The sequence below is a fragment of the Nicotiana sylvestris genome, chromosome 8, assembly GCF_000393655.2.
Source record: "Nicotiana sylvestris chromosome 8, ASM39365v2, whole genome shotgun sequence".
Taxonomy (NCBI): Eukaryota; Viridiplantae; Streptophyta; class Magnoliopsida; order Solanales; family Solanaceae; genus Nicotiana; species Nicotiana sylvestris.
The window spans coordinates 107,768,965-107,791,619 of record NC_091064.1 but is presented as its reverse complement, the minus strand read 5'-3'; the positions used below and the strand labels follow the sequence as shown (position 1 = coordinate 107,791,619).

The 22,655-nt window shown below is 36.7% G+C and overlaps 1 protein-coding gene across 1 annotated transcript; it reads right to left on the bottom strand.

The window, feature by feature from the left end:
• Window positions 1-21,021: 21,021 nt before the first annotated feature.
• Window positions 21,022-21,501, bottom strand: LOC138875491 (uncharacterized). Its single transcript, XM_070154323.1, has one exon. The coding sequence runs from the start codon at window positions 21,499-21,501 to the stop codon at window positions 21,022-21,024; it is 480 nt and encodes a 159-aa protein (XP_070010424.1).
• Window positions 21,502-22,655: the final 1,154 nt, after the last annotated feature.

Below are 22,655 nucleotides of genomic sequence, written 5' to 3'. Positions count from 1 at the left end.
CAGAAAGATGGTTGGTAGGAGATATAGCTGTGGAAGAGTTGAGTCAGAGGAACTCAATTTTTGCATCATGTTTATGAGGGATAAATATGAGGTATTTAGCAGAGCATGCATATACTAAGACGTGTAAGCCTCTTGATAAGGGACCTTAAGTGAAGAATATTTATCCACCTTCATGGTGAAAGACAATGAGAGACTCAAAAGATAAATACATGTTTCAAGAAGTAAAAGAAGCAAGATGAAGAAGGGTACGAGGTACCCAGTTACTAAATATTATCATTATTTACCATTCACGAAGGGAGATATAACCATTTTGAGTTACTTTCATCGATAACAAAGGTATGTGTAATTGGCTGCACCCATCTTAGTTATGACCTATGAGGGCTAACAAGTGTAGCTTAAGAAAAGGATGGAACATCAGGATGCGGCTGGGGTTATAGTAACCCAAAATTGTGAATGGATTAGTTGTGTTAGTTTACATTTCTGAAGGATATTACAAAAGTGCTTATAGATCATCTTGTGAGACACCCTAGATGATGCACTATAGAATATTACAATTAGATGTAAATACTAGCATGATAAAAAAAATAGAAGATACGCACTAAAAGCTTGGAAGGGATAAATATTACCTTGGTGTAACTCTCGTCCCTGGTAGAGCAAGGACGTTGAGAAACCCGAAGAGCCGATGAATGAAGCAATGGGAGCTAAAAGCAAAAGAATGTCTTGTTGAAGTTTCACCAGAAAGAGCTATGCAGAAATATTAGTAGAGTAATGAGAAGAGAGATAAGGAAGAATTATGAGTAAGATGGGATACATGGATGACAACGGTGGAAAAAAATAAAATTAAATGATAGTATTACATAGTCGATAATCTAGGGAAGGAAAAAAATTAGAGGTGCTAGTCCTGGAGACAACAAAAGAGTATAGGCCATAAAGTTGTATCCTCATTTTGATAAATAAGTTTATGACTCCAACACGACTGTCAGAAGGAAAATTTATACCCCAAAATAATAGAAATCACCACGGACTGGTGCACAAGGTAAGCTACACATGAATTGGGAACCGAGTAATTTGATAATGGTCGACATCATATGAATTTCAGAGGTTGCGTTTCGAATATAATAGAATGGATAATAGAAGAAGATTCATGAGAAATTCAGGTAATGGTCATTCAGGAAGACTCTTATCTAAAGCAAAGAATGTGAACAAAGTTAAGTTCAATGGACTGTATGTTTTAGTTACACTAAGTGCCACCATTGCAAGTAAGGAATTTTGTTATCCTCGGTATAGAAGGATTATCGCAAGGTGAGAAAGGGTCATTGATTCTATAAAAGGACGACTAAGATGAAGAGGTAAAACATCTATACGTAGGTTGTCGTAGCTCCAACTCTCAGTACTCCCCTAAAGGGGGGAATATGGCGTGATGTGGCGTTCAGTAAGAATTAAGTGATTCTAGTAATTATGGAATGATAAAGGAAGAATATGATAAAAATAAGATTGCACTTATTCTAAGCCTACAGATATGCTACGATTCCAGAACATTATGCAAACACGACGTTAAGGAAAGGAAGTAAGCATCCTGCCCGAGATGTTATTGATAGATAAAGAGCCAGTGCGAGATGTAAGTTATGATAAAGGAAATAACCCAAGAATGATTACAAGAGACATTGATATAAGAATGGGCCAATGAGTACTTAGTAATTAGTTCGAGAAGAGCCTAGTTACGGCTAAACAAGAGGTTAAAGACGAGTCAGCAGATCGTGCAGGATAAACATAGTAAAACCCCAACATGGGGAATTCAGCCCCACAGTAATGTCATTATAATACTTGATATATATTCAAATAGGATTCGGGTTAGTCAAAGGTACTGTATGAGTGTTACGGAAATAAAAGAAAGTGTCACTAGCGAAGACAGTTAAAATATCAGTTCAGGAGCAACCCTACAAGCACAAGGGCATGGAGGTAAGTAACTATGGATGATTATAGTCAAGGAAGGACATCAAAAGGTCTGTACTAAGCTCACAACTTTACAAGCATCAAGGGTTCTCCATAAGTACTACAACGAAAGACTAGCTGAGTAAATAAGGAAGAAGGCTGCAACCTAAGCACAATAAGAGGAAATGGTCATGTAACAATAGTTTTATAACAACATTGTAAGCACTCCAAAGGAAAGTGGCACCTACCATGGCTAATGAACGGGAAGTAAAATTAAAAGTAATATTCGAGATCATATGAGTTACACGAAACCTCCGGCATGCATGGGAACTAAGACAAGATAAGTATACACGCAATAAGGGGCAGAAAGATCAGGAAAAGTAATAGCTTACGTTTAAGAATGCTAAGAAGGAACGAAATGAATTATTCGATCATTGATCCTGAGTTGGTGATGTTATGAACACACTTAAGAGTTTGGAGTTTTATACTTGTAGCATATATATCCGTAAAAGATTCCGGTATACATTAAAAGAAAGAATAGAGCCCAAGTCATAGAAAAAAGATTGAATCGTTAAAGGATTGTATCATGAATATCGCTCAGCGCCTATGAAAGTCTAAAGTAATAATTAATGCCAGGAGCCACAGATCAGAAGATAGCTTAAGCCTAATTAAAGGCTGATCAGAAAAAAAAGGAAACTAAAGAGTTACATCAACTAAGTAAAATAGAAATGTACCAAGAGAATTATAGACCACAGGATCACTCTTAAATATCAGAGGTGCAAAAGAGATAGTACAGTAGCCATATTCTATAAGGGCATCAGAAGAATACCAGCCTCATAAGAACTTAGTATGAAGCTCTCATCGGATTATGTATACACCAGAGGTGCAAGTATGATAATAACGCTTCAAGTTATGGATGTGAATTATACCTATGTGGAAGGAAGGTCATTAAAGAGATACAACATGTGATGCAAGATTTGAAGGTAAGTAAGGTAAAGGTGAACAATGTACGCGATACTCAAATGCATAAGGTTATGAATAGTCCATACTTTGGATAGAAGGCTAGAAGCGCGGGGATTCAATATCCAGGAATAATAGTGGCATCGTTAGTGGAATATCTCATAGCCTATGGTTTCTAGGTATTGAGGAGGCTAATTAAGGTAGTAAAGAGGAGTTAGAGACGATGTGATATCTCATTTGATGTTCCAGAAGGACACAAGGAAACCTATGATGCAAGCAAGTTGAAGGAAGGTTGCGAGCAATATAAATATGGGTAGGTCGCAAGCTTAAGCATGGAAAAGTGACTAGGTTTTAGGAAGGCAAGAATAAGGATACGAAAAGGCGAGTAAGAAGGTGACGAGAATGGATAAGTCCTTAGTATTAATCCCATTAAAACAAGCAACATAATGGTTTCTCTATGTTATAGAAAGCTTAGTATAGCCTGAATGAACTCAAAGAAGTTTATGACTAATATCAATTTAAAGAGATGAGAGTGTAATTATGGTAGATAAAGAATGACATTTGGGCCTTATATTGATTAATGATTTGAAAAGAAAAAAAAGAGATTTCATGGACGACACAGGATTTGGATACCCCCCCCCCTTATATGGTGAATCACATTGAGATACTATGAAATACGATTATAGAAATCACTTCAAATATTTCTCGATGCAACATAAGCCCTAGTAGCAAGGTATTATGTAAGAAGTTTCAAGTTATCAGTGGTATATTTTAGATCAATATTGAGGTAAATCATAATGGATGGACATAATTCACAAAGTGTGAGCTGAGATTAGGTCGTCATTCTTAAAATGAATAGTAATAAGCAAGTATTAAAGGACTTAGATTTATACATATGGGAAAAGCAACAAGAGTAAGTTGCAATTTCGTAGCAGACCTCAGCAACGGTAAATCAAAGTAAGAGTTATGGTATAATATGACCTACCTAGATGCAGTAAAATCATCTGGATAGATAATCGGGTCTATGAAACAAGATGTAGCAATATTCGTAATTTCAACTAATTTCAACTAAGTACTGAGCAAAGAACTTTAGTATACCTATAAATGCCTAGAGGGACATATTATCAAACTCTGTATGTGTTTGCAAAGTGAGGTCTAGAGATTGGCTAGAAGCTAGAGGAAAAAAAAGGAGGAAACAAGAGTCGCACTTACAAGGTCAGAGTCGTACATGCTACATGACAGAAGGTAGCAATAGTTACGAGATTGGTAAGATGTTTACAACAAGTCGTGGTATGATAAAGAGGACTAAAGGGGGGAACGCCATAGCTTTTGGACTTATTCATAGAATAGTTACCGAGATGGCAATAGGAGTACTAAAGTATTGCCAAGAGCTATGAGATATGAGAATGATAAACGCATCAGTCAATATTCGAGGACGAATGTTCCAAAGGGGGGAATGACGTCACACCCCATATTTTTGTACATAAACATACTCCATAAATAAATTAATGAGAGATAAAAAGTGAGATGTTACGTCCCACATTTTTGTACATTGATGTTTCGTCGTAAGTTAATCGACGTAAGCTCGAGAATGAGATTAGTTTGGAATTACAAGTATTATGCTATTTCAAAAAAAAAAATAAGTAAATTCATGAAGGTGAGAGGGCAAGGAAACCGAAGAAAATGAGTTTCATCGAAGTTTGTCAATTTGGGATAAAATACGGTCCGAGCTATAATACCCGATATTTATGTACTAGTACCATACAAGGTACCACATGACAATAATAGTAAGGTGTATAAGGTGTGTTAAAAGTGAGTAGTATTTTAAGTAATTTGAGATAATCCTTGATTATGTGGGTAATTAATAAATTATTGGTTAATGAGAGATTAATTAGTTAAATAATGAATTAGTGAATAATTTATATTTTTGATAAGGATTTACAAACCCTCCCTAACGTGGCAGCCCAAGGATGTTGTTTTAAGTGACACATTAGTCACATTGCTAGATGGCATATTAAGGGATTTGGGTGGATAAGGGAAGCATTATGAAGTGGGGCCCACACATTATAAAAAAGGGACCTTTCCAAAAAGATTCATTCTTGTTTATTAAGTTATACGAATCAGCTATGTAATGCTCCAAAAAAACTATACTTTTCACTAAGTAATGTGAATCACGTCCACAAGAATTCATACAAGACTTCGTAGCGTAGTAGCAACGGGATTTTGCGATTCTAAGGGAGCACGGTATATTTTTTCTCAAGAATATCATATGAATATTTCCCTACTTCGATATGCCATTTCGTGTTGTCGCAATCAATGGGCGTTAAAGAGATTGTCAAGATAATCGGTTCAGGTATATTAAGGCTATCCCTTATTTCTTTTGGCATGATCTATATGACACAAATGAAACGAGCAAATGTGCAATTTTTATAAATGACTATATTCATAGAAATGCTAGAGATGCTTATGTTGTTACACCCCGTATTTTCGTACGTGAGAGTACGCCATAAGTCAATTAATGTAAGCTCACAAATGAGATCATCTTTGAAAGCACATAAAGTAATTTATTATGGTACCTCGGATGTTACACATATTGAAGATAATGAACAACAAGTACAAATAGGGTTGGAAGGTTTAGAAGCTAAGGAATTAAAGAAAGCAATATTTTGTCGAAAGTCGACAAGTTTGGAATGTTAAAACATGTACTTTTGGGGTGAGACTAGGGTTCTTAACATGATGAGGAGGTTATGTTATAACTTATGTTAGTCGTATGATAGTTGTGTGTTGTGTTATGAAGTCAAGCGAGTAGTGGAACAATAGTTGATGAAAGTCATCACAAGTTACATTCATAAGTTTTATTGAACATTTGTTTCAATGTAACTGCGATTAATATACTTAGAGTTATAAGGTGCTCCACCCATATAATTGAAGCTCTGTGACTCTATTTTCTAACGCATTAAACCGTTTTTCAACACAACATAGGAGTAGAGAGATATATGCATTTTTGCAAGACTGCACATGCTGCTAGGTGACAAGTAGGTGTGTCAGCTACTTGGTTAAATGAGAGCCCAAAAGGCTATTTCGGGTTAGACAAAGAGACCATTTAAGGGATTATCTCCTAAAATAGAAACCTGATTATATATCACAAATAACCAGAACTAAACCCCAGCAAACGTCCTCCGAAAAATTACTCACAAACCCTAATTGATTTTCTCTCCCTTTAAAGTTCTAATTAGAGGTAAAACCTAGAGTTTGGAGAACCAAGATAGGAGCTGAGGTATCCAACAAATAATGTAAGTTTACTGATCTCTTTCATCCATTTTTTTACTGTAAATTCATGGTAAGTCCTTCTATAGTTGTAAGAACTCACGGGACTGTGATCGAAAGCCATGAGTTCGAGTTATTCACTTGTAGCAGACTATTTTGTGTTGTTGTTGGGCTGCGTGTTTTACTACTATTTTCTAGAGTTTTGGAGGAGGAATTGTGTGGAGAAACACCACATAAATGCAGGATGGAGGGATGGTTGTTCGTCGTAATATTTTCGAGCTATTTGACACTACTACGGTGGTCGTTTTGTGTATGAAGAGATTGGAGTGTGTTGGGTTGTTTTGTAGTATTTTGTGGTGTATATAAGATTGGAAAATAATTTATATATGTTGATATTGTTCTGATCTTGTATCGTTGGTGTTATCTTGAATTTTGAGGAAGTAAGGATTATATGGGGAGATGTTGCCCGTTTTTATACAAAATAAGCTTGTCGTTCGTTGTACGATAGTTGTACCTTTCGTAACTTAAGGATAGTATTATTGTCATTGTTGTAGATGAAGGTGCGAAGGGGCGAGTTCAACTTTGTGATTTGAAAGATTATGATAAGGTATGTTAAGGCTATCCCTTCTTTTTTTTGGCATGATCCAAATAATACGAATGAAACGAGTAAAATACACAATTTTCATAAATAACTCTATTCATAGAAATATTTGGGGTGTCTATATTCTTGATTTTACCATGTGAATTATCATCATATCTTTTGTTCATGGGTTTCAGAAAAATACGTAAGTTGAAAAAAAGTAAACATCATGATATTACTCGAAGGCATAATAGTCTTATGACATTCAAATAGATTTTATTGACGTACTTCTCATGCATTGCATTCATGTACATTGACCCATGACCAGATGGGATTATATACGCGTATATAAGTATATATATGTATATGGGATATGGGAAAAAGGTTATGGCATTATATTCGTATCACCACCTGATCAGTTGGTATACGTGTATGATTTGCCTACAGTAGCCGAGATGATATGATAGGATTCCCTCAGAGGCTTGATGATGCTATGAATGCATATAACCATACATGGTATGACATTTATATGCATATGCATGACATTATAATATTGAATGATTCACAGAATTATTCTGATATACATGCTGAGCCTTTTACTCCATGATTTTCTCATGTGTACTAGTTACTAATTTTCATTCCTTACATACTCGGTAAATTATTTGTACTGACATCCCTTTTGCCTGGGGATGCTGCATTTCATGCCCGTCGGTCCTGATAGACAGATCGAGAGTCCTCCAAGTAGGCTATCAGCTCGGCGGAAGAAGTTGGTGTTCTCCATTTGCTACAGAGTTGATTCTTTGGTCAATATGATTAGTTCATGTATCAATTGGTATGGCGGGACCCTGTCCCAACCTTTATGATATTATGTATTCTTAGAGGCCTGTAGACAGATGTCATGTATACGGATACTTGTATGGCTTTGTCAGCTTATATTTTGAGTATATAAAGAATCTTGCTGGCCTTATAGGCCCGTACTTCATATGTATAAGTTTGTATCCCCTCATGCTTTACTCCGGTTCATTTACCTATGATAGAATGATATGAATGATATGTTATGTTGGTACTCAGTTGAGTAAGGTACAGGTGCCCGTTGCTGCCCATCAGTTTGGGCGTGACATACGTTCTTGATTCTCCACGTGTCATATTATTCTATCATCTGTTCATGGGTATCAGAAAAATATGTAAGTTGAAAAATTTACTTCATGATATTATTCAAAGGCATAATGGTTTTATGACACTACAAGAGATTTTATTTACGTACTTCTCATGCATTTCAGTCATGTACATTGACCCATGAACAGATGGCGCTATATACGCGTATATATGTATATGGGATATGGTAAGAGGTTATGATGATATATACACATCACCACCTGATCACTTGGTATATATTGATAATTTGCCCACTGTGGGCGAAATGATATGATGGGATGCCCTCCAAGTAGGCTATAAGCTCAGCAGAAGATGTTGGTGCGCTCCATTTGCTTCGGAGTTGCTTGTTTGGTTAATATGATTTAGATGTGTATTGTTTGGTATGGCGGGACTCTGTCCCGTCCTTCGTGAAAATTACATATTCATAGAGGCTTGTAGACATATGTCATGTACGTAAAAGATTGTATGGCTTTGCCGGCCTATGTTCAATATACGAGTGGTTATTTTGGCCTTATATGCCCGTATGCCTTGTGTATAAGTTGGTATCACAAGTTGTATTCTACTTATCTCACGGCAGTCTTCCGGCTCAGTTATCTATGATAGTATTACATGAAATGATACATTATGTTGGTACTCAGTTGAGTAAGGTACCGGGTACCCGTTGCGGCCCATCGGTTTGGGTCGTGACAGAGACAAAACAAAAATTGAGTTCAGAAGTAACCCTACGAGAACAAGGGAACAGAGGTATGTAACCAAGGATATTTATAGGTGAGTAAGAACATCAAAAATTTTGTCAGGTATATGATTGGATAAGCTCACAGCTTTACAAGAGTCAGACAGTCTTCCCTAAATGCGACAATGAATGACTAGTTGAGGAAATAAGGAAGAAGGCTTCAAACAAATCCTAGTAACCTAAATAAATAATGGTCTTGTAACAATAGTCTCACCACAACATTGTACACACCCCATAAGAAAGTGCACCTATCGTGCCTGGTAAACAGAAAAAAAAAATTCGAGATTATATGAGTTGCACAAAATTCCAATAGGTATGGGCACTAAGATAAGCCAAGTACTCATGCAACAAGTGGCATAACGACCAAAAAAAGTAATTGCTTACTTTTTAAAAAGGATGAAAAGGCACGAAAGGAATTATTTGATCAATGACAAATAGGTAGTTATATTATGAATGCACTTAAGATTTCGGAGTGATATCCATTCAACATATATGTTGAAAATGATACAACTACAAGAGACTCCAGTATAAGTTAAAAGAAAGAATTGATTCCACGTCACAGACAAAAGCTTGAATTGCTAGAAGGTTATATCATGGATGTTCCATAGCATCTAGGAGGGGCTAAAGTAATAACTAATACCCATAGCAGCATATCAGAAGATAAAGTAAGCCTAATTAAAGGCTAAGATAGAATTGGAAATAAAGAGTTACATCAGCTAAGTGAATTAGGAGTCTGATTATTAGACCACGATGAGTATAAAAATCGTGATTCAGAATATTGTAGAATCACTCTACATATCAGAGGTACAAAAGAGATAGTACAAAGGCCATATTCTATAACGCCTCTATGATAAATCTGGTTAGAACAATGCCAACCTCATAAGAAGTTAGTATGAAGCTTTCGTAGGATTATATATGCACGTGATGTGAAAGTATTATAGTAGAACTTTAAGGTATGGATGTGAATTTCACCTATGTGGAAGGGAGGTTATGAAAGAGATAGAAGATACGATGCAAGATTTAATGGTAAGTAAGGTACATGTGAAGAAGTTACGAGATGCCCAAGTTCATAAGGTTTTGAATTCTCCATACTTCAAGTAGAGAGCTAGAAGCGATGTGATTCAGTATCAAAAAAGTACACTAGTGTTGTCAGTAGTATATCTTCCACCCTATGGGTTCCAGGTAGCGAGATGTCTAGTTAAGAGAGTAAAGAAGAGTTAGAGACAGCATGATGTCTTGCTTGAACTTCCAGAAACATAAGGAAATTTATGGGGCTAGCATGTTAAAAGAAGGTTGGGAGTAGTATACCAAGATATGTGTCGGTCGCAAGCTAGAGTATGGTATATTGACAAGGTTTTAGGTAAACAAGAGTAAGGATTAGAGAATGTGGGTGAGAAGGTGATAAGAATATGTAAGGCCTCAGGATTAAGCCCATCAAAACAAGAGGGTTGATGAATTTCGTAAGTTATAAAAAGCTCAGTATAGTCTGAATAAGCTTAGAGAAGTCTAAGACTATGAGTGATTTGAAGAGATGAAATGTTGCCCTGGTAGTAGAATAAGAGTGTACTTGTGATACATAAGAGGATAACGTTAAGGCTTTTGATTGGGTAATGATTCAAAAAAAAGGGATTTCATGAATTGTACATGATTAAAATATCCCCATAAGGTGAATCACGTTGGGAAGCTATAAAATATGGTTAATGAAGTATTGTATCGTCCCTAGGTGGATCAGGAAAATAACTTCAGATGTTCCCGATGCAACGTGGGCCCTTACGACAGTGTATTACGTAAGAGGTTTCATGTTCTTAATGGTAGATTATAGAGCAACATAAGGTGAATCAACAATAGGAACATAAGAATTCCAAAGTATTAGATGAGATTAGGTCGTCATTCTTAAGATGAACAGTAATGAGGAAGAACTAAAGGACATAGATTCATACCTATAGGATAAGCAGCAAGAGAGTAACCTAGAGTTGGGTAGCAGACCTCGGTAATACTAAATTGAAGTAAGTGTTATGGTATAGTATAACCTACATAGATGTAGTAAAGCCATAAGGATAGCTATATAAGGCGATGAAACAAGATATGGCAATAGTTGTAAGTTTGACTAAGTACCAAGCAAAGAGATTCAGTACACCTATATATACCGGGAGAAACAACTTGTCATAGTTCTGTATATGTTCCTTAATTAAGGCTTAGAAATTGGCTAAAGGCTGGAGGAAAAAGGACAGAAGAGTCACATAGGCGCATATACAAGGACAAAGTCATATAGGCTGCATGAGAGAAGGTTGCAACAGTTATAAGATTGGAAGAATTCTAACAACATATCGTGGTGTGAGAAAGAGGCCTAAAAGGGGTAATGCCCTGGCCTTCAGATTTATTCACAAAATAATTCCCTAGATGTCAAGGACAGTACTAAACTATTCGTATGAGTTATAGGTTATGAGACTGATAAGCGCATCAGTTAACATTTGGGGACGAATATTCCAAAGGGGGGGGAAGACGTTACACACCACGTTTTCGTATGTAAGAGTACATCGTAAGTCAATTGATGTTAGCTCGTAAATGAAATCATCTTTGAAAAGTTTTCGAAGTTAGTTAATCATTTTAACATGAAGGTTACAAATATTTAAGATCATGAATACCAAGTACAAAGAGGGTTTGAAGGCTTAGAAGCTAAACGAATTAAAGAAAATAAGTTTTGTCGATAATTGGCTAGTTGGAATGTTATAACATGTACTTTTGGGGTGCGACTAGGGTGATTAACATTACAAGAATATTATGTTATGAGTTATTTTAGCCGTATGATAGTTTTTTGTTATGTTTTGAAGTCAAGCGAGATGTGGAACAAAAGTTGGAAAAGGTCATCTCAAGTTCCATTCATAAATGTGTTGAAACTTAAGTCAAATGCAACTGAACTTTTCTCCAAATATACTTAGAATTAGGGGATTATCTACCTACCAAATTGAATATCTATGAGTCTAGGTAATAACTCATTAAAACTTTTGTTGATACAAAGTTGAGTAGAGAGATATTTATATTTTTGCGAGACTGCACATGCTGGTAGGTGACAAGTACATGCATCACCTACTTGCCAAAAGGAGAGGCCTCAATTAAGTCGACCAACAGGGGACTTTTAAGGAATAATTAACTCATTTGTTTCACTTATATTTAAGATCATTAAAATTAGAGTGAACCCCTGCAACGTCTCCCCAAAAATCCCACACAAACCCTAGGTTATTTCAGATGTTTCGATGTGATTCTAGTGCCGAAAACCCCAGACAACTTGCTAGTTTCTATTTCTCCTTCATGTAGCTGTGGTGGGATACTGATTTTTGATAGAGAAGGACTAGATTTCATAGTTCTACTCAGTCCAAGGTACATTTATGCTTCTCCTTCCATTATGTATGCTTGTATGAGTTGTAACTCGACCGTAAAGACTAGACCTAGCGAGTTTTGAATGAGTGGTATGATGTTTGTTGTTCCATTACTAATGGCTGGTTGGGAATTTATTTATAAGTTGAATTGATGGCTATTTCATAGGATACGAGGCTTAATTATGTAATGTTGGTTGTGTTGTTCAATATGAAAGAAAAGACAAGTCGAAACATGTTTTAGCAAACCGGAAAATTAGTTTTGAGTTGTTGAACTTGTATGACTATTTTGTGGGATGTTTCGTGTTGCTGTTGGGTTGTCTATTTTGCTACTGTTTTATGGAGTTTTAGAGGAGAAAGATTGTGTAAAAACACCACATAATGACAGGGTGGTTGGCTGGTCGTTCGTCGTTTCATTTTTTCGGTTGTTGGACACTACTTTGGTTGTCATTTTATGTATGAATTGATTAGGGTGTGCTGGCGGTTTTGTGGTATATTGTGATGGAGATAAGGTTGAAAAACGATTCATACATGTTGTTATTGTTGTGTTCTTGCTATTGTTGGTATATGGTATTGGAGGAGGGCCTTATTATAGGAGAGATGCTGCCAAAATTTACGCAAACAAACTTCAATTTTAAGTTGCGGACTTAGCCTTTAATCAGAACTGATTTTAAATCTCCTTATCCTGTGGTAGATTAAATTGAGTTGTTTGAAGAATTGCTTGGAAGACATTAAGGACTCAACATAGTTAAGGTATGTTAAGGCTAAAGCTTTCTTTAAATTTGGCATGATCCAGTAACTACATGTATTTGATAACGGGACATAAAGAGAAGTTCATATTCCTAAATTTATGTTCATTTTCCAAGTCTCATAAGTTACAGCATTATCCCTTATCGGGACTTCATATTCAGTTTAATCTTGTGTTTTGTCAGCAAAGAGAGCAGAGAGCTTATATATATACAGTATTACAGTATTTTCACCACCATCGAGCTATAATCGATGGACAGGGCCTTATTGGCCAACCTCTGATCAGATGGCGAGTTACATACCGAGCCTACTATAGCTGAGCGCCTATGAGCGAGCCCAGAATGGCCGAGATACAGAGCCTAGTATGGTCGAGCTCCTATGAGCGAGCCTACTATGGCACAACAGTTACATATACCGAGACTTACATAAATGTGTCATCGTCCGGAGGCACCATCCTCATGGACCGAGGGCATCATTTCATGGCCAGCGAATCTCTTATCATACACTTCATGGCCCAGGACGTCATGGTCTAAAGACATCATCTTCATCGTCAAACGACAATGTTCATGGTCCAAAGAAAATTTGAATCATGTTTTAATTTTTGCAATAACCCATATATATTTGCATGCACCGTATTTTAAGTTTTGCAGGTAATCCAAGAGGTAACTGTTCTACAAACGGGAGCAATCTTCGCACCGGTTTTCATTCATAAAGTTCACATCCTTCAACTGTTTCAAACATAACTGACCACCAGCAGTTGCCCACTTTTACTCTATGACCGTTCAGATATTTGCTCTGTGATACATCTGTAACATTCCAGATTCACATGCATGACTCCGCATAAATTCATCCGATTCTCTCCTACCTAAACCCTCTTCAAAACATGCGAACATTCCTATAACAACTCAAGCGGTTTCGTTCACCGTTGGATCCAGAACTACACACTACCTAATTCCCGTAACTCCAGGGATATGTAGGCAACTCAGGAACTAGGGTTCGACCTCCTTTTTTTTAAAATCACATCATTCCTCACTCAATTCGGCAAGAATTGGTCATTATTTTCTTTACCCGACAGCTCTTTTACCATTCCCCGGTAAAAAAAGGCAGTTGTTGATACCCAATTTTGCCCTTATAATTTCTCAAATAATATATATACATTCAAAATATCATTTTTGCATCATTATTTAGTTTACAAATCTATACAAGCATTTTCTATAATTTTTCATAATTTTTAGAGCCTTAAAATTGATTTTCCTGTATTTAAATTACTTGAATATTTATTAATTAGTCATTTCAATTATTTTAGTAATGACTTAATTATCTAAATTTTTTATTTGCATCTATAATACATGTTTCAAATACTTTTACTTCATTACAGTAGTATTTTTAGGCCATTTTCACAATCTTGTAATAATAGCCTATATTTTATAATTTTATTGCATTTGTCCTTTTGTTCAAGGTCAAAATAATATCTTGCATTTTTATTATCTTCTACTATTGTTTTATAATATTAATTTGAAAAATAGCATTTTTTAAAATTTATTTATTTGTTTTATTAAATTATTTTCCCATTAATTTCCTATTTTAAAATCTGGCCTAAAAACCAGACCCGGCTCTTCCTAAATCCGGCCCGTTGATCAAAAGTGATCAACGACTCACAACACCCCTCATCACTCTCCTTATATCCCCTCACCCAAACCCTAATCCCCATTTCTCTTCATCAGCTACCCTCAAACATGCCTCCCTCCATCAGAAACCCTAGCCGCCCTCTCAATCTTCTCTGAATCCGTCTCAATCATGGATTTTTTCCATGATTTTCTTACCTTTTATGTGCTATCTCAGTATTACCTGCAAGACTACGGTATCACTTAGTACTTGCCTAAACTTGGCAAGTACCATCTCTCAGATTCAGGTAGTTCAACTTCAATCGCTAAGATCTGAACACTATCTCGTCCATATACATGGAAGATTTGTTGATTTCTCATATCAGTAGACGGATTTTCAAATGTTGAAATCTAATTAGGGTTTGATTTTTGACATCCTTTACTGGTTGCTTTATGATTGCATGTATGTTTTTCCTTTCTTTGTTCATATTTGATTAATTTCTTTCTTTATTTACTCACTCGATTTTACGACTGTATAAACCCCTCCCCATTCCCCTTTGAAATAGACCTTTTTCACTAGATTCACTAAAAATTGAAGTTATTACTCTTTGTTCTCTCATTCTCTTGTTTTGTACTTTGATTTTTTGCCGACTGAAAGCCAAGGCCAACGTAATTCGATTCTTCAACCTTTCTTTGTACGAGCTCTGCCCGGGGTTCATTTCAAGCCCTTGGGAAATCTGATGCACTAAGATTCTGGGTTCTTTCTCTTTGTTAATATTCAGAGTATTGTGGAATTTGTTCATTCTTGTTGTCTGTTTAACTGGTAAGACTCTTGGGTTTACGATTGCATTCTCTTGTGCGTATGTTCTTCATATTCACGCCTCTGAACTTCATGACTTAATATGTTCTTAGACCACCTATGTGTATTATTTTGTTAGCATTGAACCTGTCTTATAATCTGAACTTCTCTAGCATTTAAATACATCTAAGATTTCCAGTTTTGAGACATTGTTGTTTGTATATGCTTAACTTGAACAATTTAGGCTCTCTTAAGCTCGCTGAAACTAAGTAGGTTGGTATTTGAATGTTTACCTTTACTGTCTAATGTGAGTTTGCGTCCCTGCTTTGGCCTGATCCATTGTACTGACAAACTCTTATTATGAATGTGTTAAGACCATCACTAATAACTATGACTTGCTCCCATGCTATTGTGTCACTCAGCATGTCTTTGGTTTACTTGATTCCATATCCTTTAGTGATTATTTGAGACTTTAGAGTAGCTATCTCAACTTGTGTTTCCTTGCCATGTTTGATACTATTTTGTTTCATGATGTAAGTTAGCATGTCTGTCTTTTGACATTGTGATGGATACTTAACATAATTGGGACCCTTAGGCTTTAAACTCTTTAAGTTGGTACTTTACCTAGATTTGTTTGGTATTATGCATCTTGGTAAATTAATCTTGTAAATCAAAGGGAACTTGTTTCTCCCCTTTCTCTTTCAATGTGTTCCTGCCAATATTTTACTTCTTGCTAAGTGTTGAACTTGTAATAACAATCTGCCTCTAAGTTTTGTTGACCTTCTTAACTAGCATGTTTTTTTGTTTTAGACAACTTTGCTATGTCTGCTTTTTTAAAAATACAAGTGTATCTCTTCAAATTATGTCCCTTAACTATTCTCCTCCCACTCTCATTTGTTACCTATACTATTCTGAATCTATCACTCTTGGCCAGCTGAAAGCCAAGGCCACCAAGACTCTCACTATCGACCTTCCTAGTGAGAGCATTGCTCGGTGTCCATTTGAGACCCTTATGAACTCTAACAGACTAGGACTTGGGGTTCTTTAGACGCTCTTTTTTGTTTTTCTGAGGCCTGAGCTATCTCTAACACTCAGTTCTTTCCTCATTCTATCTACTGAATCTACAAACTGGGTTGTTTAAGTAATTTCTATGTAATTCAATGTTTGGGTCATATGGTCGATTTGTGGCTGTTTGGTTTGACTTGAGTTCCTCTAGGATTTCTGGGCTATGCTGATGAATATGTTCCTCTGTTGGGATCTGGCTATGTTATTTGTGAAGATAAAGTCTGTTAAAGGCCCAATCAATACTGGTATCTCCTTTTAGGCCTGCTATATGTCTACTATTACTGCTTGTATAATATTTTGTAATTACATTCATCATTGGGTCTATAATAATTTTGTAATAAACGATTGGGGTATTAATAAATTCGGGGAAATGGGCATACTCTAATGTTTGCATGCAAGGGTAGAAAATATGTCTATAGGATTCATATGATCTATTTGTTATCCAACCTGCTATATATGCCATTCAATTTCCATGTACACTGGTAGAAGTCATGCCATTAGGAGAATCACGCACTCACACAACTTTTCTACTATTGAAGCATAAGTACTTTATTTATTCTGATGTCTACTACTAGACAACTTGCCTATAGGAAAAAAATGTCAATAACCATTCTTTAAATTTGCATAACTACAGCATATTCACTAGAAATCATGCCTATAGTACTTTAATTGGTTAATTTGCTATTATTATCATACTGCTCACCTAGAAAACATGTCTATAGGGGCTAAGTATAAAAAATCAGTTCCAATCGTCAATTTTTTGAAATCCTGCCTATAGGGTATTACTACTCACTCTAAAGTGTTAATGCTGAACTTTTCAAACGCTGTTTTATTGCTTAGTTATGCCACTATTAGAAAGCATGATGTTTACCTCGAAAATGGTAATAACAATTAAATTTGATTTTGTGGTCCTAAAAATACGTGATTTATTTTTATGCTAGTTGTTAAGTAGTAGATGCTAAGTGAGAGACTAGAAAATAAGATAAGAGCCTGAAAAATAGTACGCTATGCAAACCGAGTGGCCGAGAGTCGAGGTCTCGAGCTAGACTATAAGGGGCCATTGGGTCGAGCTAAGCGTTAGACTATGGATGGGCGATAAAGGACTTAACAATTCTGAAAGCTTTAATGAGAGCTCTTTATGATCAATGATGTACGTAAATGAAGAACAATAAATGAAACGCAACAAATGTAAGCAATAAATCTGAGGAAAGACAATAGAGAGTGTTTAAGTTAGAGAGCAGAGAATGTTCTTGTATTGAACATCATATGTGCAAAAAATAACAAGGGTCGCCTTTATATAGGAGGGAAAATCCCAACATTATACGAATGTATTTATTACAAAGTTAAACGACTGGTGCAGTTATTTAATGCCACAATACGGGCCTGTACTATTCCTATATGCTTGGTTAGCTCTAACCGCTTGCCTTGGGAATCTCTCGTTGGTTCATCATAGCCGCCTATTTGCTCTTCCCCGAGGTCGATCATAGGGAACCCTCGGGGTCGGGCCACGAACTGTGACTCGAGCCTCCCAAGGACGGGTTATGGGATGTCATAATGATCATAAAATTTGGATCTCCACTTTTAGCCATATACACATGAGTAATTCTGAGTATTTTCCACGGTCTTCACTGTCCCTACTGCGTAAATCACTTAGAGATCACGTATATAGGTTTAAAAACTTATAACCTGTAATCTCAAAAATCAGCATGCAATACTCCTAAACTGTATACTTTTATGGAAATCATGTCTATGAGTTTAAAGTAGCGCCTTGCATCTGAAACTGCCTGCAGGTTTGAATCCAAGTTCATGTAGAAACCATGTCTATAGGGCTTAATGGTTTAATTTTCCCCAATTCTGAAAGTGTCTAATGCCTAATGTGACAAATCTGTTTGAATTGATGAAATCTCGGAAATGAGGTGTTACATCCCGTATTTTTGTACGTTAATGTTTTTTCATAAGGTAATCAACGTAAGTTCGGGACTGAGATTATTTTGAGGTTATAAGCATTATGCTATTTTAAACAAGTGATGAGTATATTCTTGAAAGTGAGAGGGTATGCAAATTGAAAAAAATGAATTTCGCTAAAATTTATCATTTTGGGATAAAATACGGCCCGAGCTAAAATACCCGATATTTATGGACTAGTACCATACAAGGTACCACATGGACATAATAGTAAGGTGTATAAGGTGTGTTAAAAGTGAGTAGTATTATAAGTAATTTGAGATAATTCTTAATTAGGTGGATAATCGGGTAATTATTAATATTAGTCGGAGATTAACAATTAATTGAGATAATTGGTGGTTAATTATTGCACAAAATCCATAACGTGGCAGCAAACCCATATAGGAATTGTGACTCATAAGTCACTATGATTACGTGGCATGTCTTAAATAGCATGAATCATACTCATTAATTAAGGAAAAGACACATATTTACTCTTAAAGAACATGATTCACATCCTTTTAATAAAGAAAGTCACATATTCTTTACTAAGAACAGTAAGTCCAAAACTCATTCCTATATACATGTAATATGAATTCCAACGTATGTTTGTGTGTTACAAACGTAAATCACACATCAAAGATAAGATCTTCAACAATTCAAAGCAACGTGAGGTCTTGCAATTCCAATGGAGTTCGGTGCAATCTTTCTCAAGAATATCATACGGATTTTTCCCTACTTCGGTCCGTCGTTACGTGTTGTTGCAATCAACGTGTGTTTAAGGGATTGTCAAGAAATCCGGTTCAGGTATGTTAAGGCAATCCGTTCTTTCTTTTGGCATGATCCATACGATACAAATGAAATGAGCAAAATACGCAACTTTCATAAATAACTCTATTCATAGAAATACTAGGGGTGCCTATATTGTTGAATCCCCGTATGTCATATTATTCTATCATCTGTTCATGGGTCTCATAAAATACGTAAGTTGATAAAGTTTACTTTATGGTATTATTTAAAGGCAAAATGGTATTGTGACACTCCGAAAGATTTTATTGACGTACTTCTCATGCATTGCATTCATGTACCTTGAACCATGACCAGATGGCATTATATACGTGTATATATGTATATTACATGTATATGGGATATGGGAAAAGGTTACGGCATTATATACGTACCACCACTTAATCAGTTGGTATACGTTGATAATTTGCCCACAATGGCCAAGATGATATGATGGGATGCCCTCAAAGGCTTGATTATGTTATGAACGCGTATACCTATGCATGGTATGACATTTACATGCATATGCATGACATTATAATATTAAATAATATACAGATCTATTCAGATATATATGTTGAGTCTTTTACTCCATGTTTCTCTCATACCTATTATTTATTGATTTTCATTCCTTACATACTCGGTACATTATTTGTACTGACATCCCTTTTGCCTGATGACACTGTGTTTCATGCCCGCAGGTCCCGATAGACAGGTTAAGAGTCCTCCAAGTCGGGTGTCAGCTCAGCGGAAGATGTTGGTGAGCTCCATTTGCTCCGGAGTTGCTTATTTGGTTTGTATGATTTAGACATGTATTGATTGGTATGTCAGGGCCCTGTCTCGGCCTTATGACGTATATGTACTCTTAGAGGCTTGTAGACATATTTCATGTATATGAAAGATTGTATGGCCTTGACGGCCTATGTTCAGTGTACGAGTGATTATTCTGGCCTTATAGGCCCGTATGTCATACGTATAAGTCGGTATATCAAGTTGAGTATTTCCTCATATTTTATTCCACTTATCTCACGACGACCTTTCCATCTCATTTACCTATAATAGTATTGTACGAAAAGATACGCTACGTTGGTACTCGGTTGAGTAAGGTACCAGGTGCCCGTCGCGGCCCATCAGTTTGGGTCGTGACACCCAATTCCATCGCAAATGCGATCAAATGTTCGTATTTGCGAACCTGCCTAATTATAATACCCAGTTGCAAAAGTGACCAAACCATCGCAAAAGCGATCCAGGTATGTCCGCAATTGCGAACATTTCTTCACAAATGCAAAGGTTGACCTGCCCATCCCAGTACCGTAAATGCGATCAATTGATAGGAAATGCGAGCCAGACCTTGCAAATGCGAGAAATGCAGACATCATTAGCAATAGGTATTGCACCAGCAATTCCAAACTCTTCTGAAACACTTCCAAAAATCACTAGAGCCCCTCGAGCTCAAAACCAAATATGCACACAAGTGTAACAACATCATATAAACTTGCTTGCTACCTTAAATCATCAATAATAACATCAAATAACAAGAATTGATCAACAAAATCAAGATTTCAACTTGAAAACTAAATTTTCACAATTGTTCACATAACGCGCCGACATGCTCTTGGGTCACCCCTTGACCCAAACCAAATATGTGAAAAAGTCCAGAAACGTCACATGAACCTACCAGAATTGTCAAAATACCGATCCGAGGTCGTTTATCCAAAATGTTGAACGTTGTCAACTCTAGTCTTATTTTAAGTTAAGAATCACATTTTCATCAAACATTTACGTAAAAGCTTTCCAGAAATGACACGAACCATGCATGCAAATTGATAAATATCAAATGAAGCTATGAGAGGTCTCGAAACATAGAAATAGTGGCTAGCAGTCAAAACAACCAATTGGGTCATCACATTCTCCACCTCTATAAGAGACGTTCTTCCTGGAACGGACATAGAAACGTACCTGGACTGGTAAAATGGTTGGGGTATCTACTCCATATATCGGACTCGGACTCCCGTGTATCCCCCTCAATGACTGATCTCTCCATTGCACTTTCACAAAAGAAAAACTCTTAGATCTCAACTGGCAAACTTGCTGTCTAGAATAGCTATTGGCTCTTCCTCATATGTCAGATATTCATCAAGTTGCACCATGCTAATGTCCAGAACATGTGATCCATCCTCATGGTACTTCCGAAGCATGGAGACATGAAATACCGGATGTGACCTTGTTAGTCTAGGAGGCAATGCAAGCCTATAAGCAACCTCCCTAACCCTCTCCAAGATCTCAAAGACAATAAACCTCCGGCTCAACTTTCCCTTCTTCCAAAATCGCATCACGCCCTTCATAGGCAACACTAGAAGAAGAACATTCTCACCCACCATGTAAACCACATCTCGGACCTTCCAGTCCACAAAACTCTTCTGCCTGGACTGAGATGTACAAAGTCGCTCCTGAATCACTTTAATCTCTATAGCATCACAGACCAAATTGGTGTCCAACAATCTAAGCCTTTCAGGGCTCAAAGCAACAAATAGGCAAAAGAAATCGCCTCCCATATAAGGTCTCCTACGGAGCCATCTAGATGTTTGGCTAATAGTTGTTGTAGGAAAACTCTGCTAGAGGTAGGATCTGGTCCGATGAACTTCCGAAATCAATAACACAAGCACGTAACATTTCCTTCAATATCTAAATAGTGCGCTCGATTACTCGTATGTATGAGGATGAAACGTGGTAATCAACTCGACCTGCATGCCCAACTCACGCTTCACGACTCTCCAAAAATGTGATGTGAACTGCGTGCCTTGGTAAGAAATTATTGAAATGGGCACGTCATGCAAAAGGATAATCTCTTAGATTTAAACCTGAGCCAACCGCTCTGAAGAATAGAAAGTCATCACCAAAAGGAAGTATGCAGACTTAGTCAATCGGTCCACAATAACCCAAATTGCGTCATATTTCCTCAAAGTTTGTGGTAAGCCTATCCCAAAATCCTTACTGATGCGCTCCTACTTACCCTATGGTATCTCCAATCTCTAAGCCAACCCACCCGGTTTTTAATGATCGTACTTCACCTGTTGACAATTCCAACACTGAGATACATAGGTAACAATATCTTTCTTCATTCTCTACCACTAATAGTGTTAATTCAAGTCACGCTATATCTTCATGACACCTAGAAAATTAAATAGCACGAATTGTGAGCCTTCTATTGGATCAACTCTCTCAACCCATCAACATCTAGAGCACAAATCTGTCCTTGAAGCGGCATAACACCATCATCTCCAATCGCAACCTCTATTGCTCCACCCCGTTGTACCGTGTCCTTCAAAACCAACAAGTGAGGATCATCAAACTGGCAAAACATGATATGCAAAACCAATGAGGATTGTGCAACAGCGCAAGCAATAACCCGGCTAGGCTATGAAAGATCAAATGTCACAAATTGATTGGCCAAAGCCTGAACATCCATGGCTAGTATCCTCTCCACTATTGGTAAATATGCCAAACTACTCACGCTCTCAGCCTTCCCACTCAATGCATCGGCCACTACATTTGACTTTTATAGATGATATAATATGATGATATCATAGTCTTTCAACAACTCTAAATATCTTTGCTGACGCAAATTAAGGTCTTTTTACTTGACCAGGTGTTGGAGACTCCGATGGTCAGTATAGACCTCACATCTAATGCTTATAGATAGTGCCTC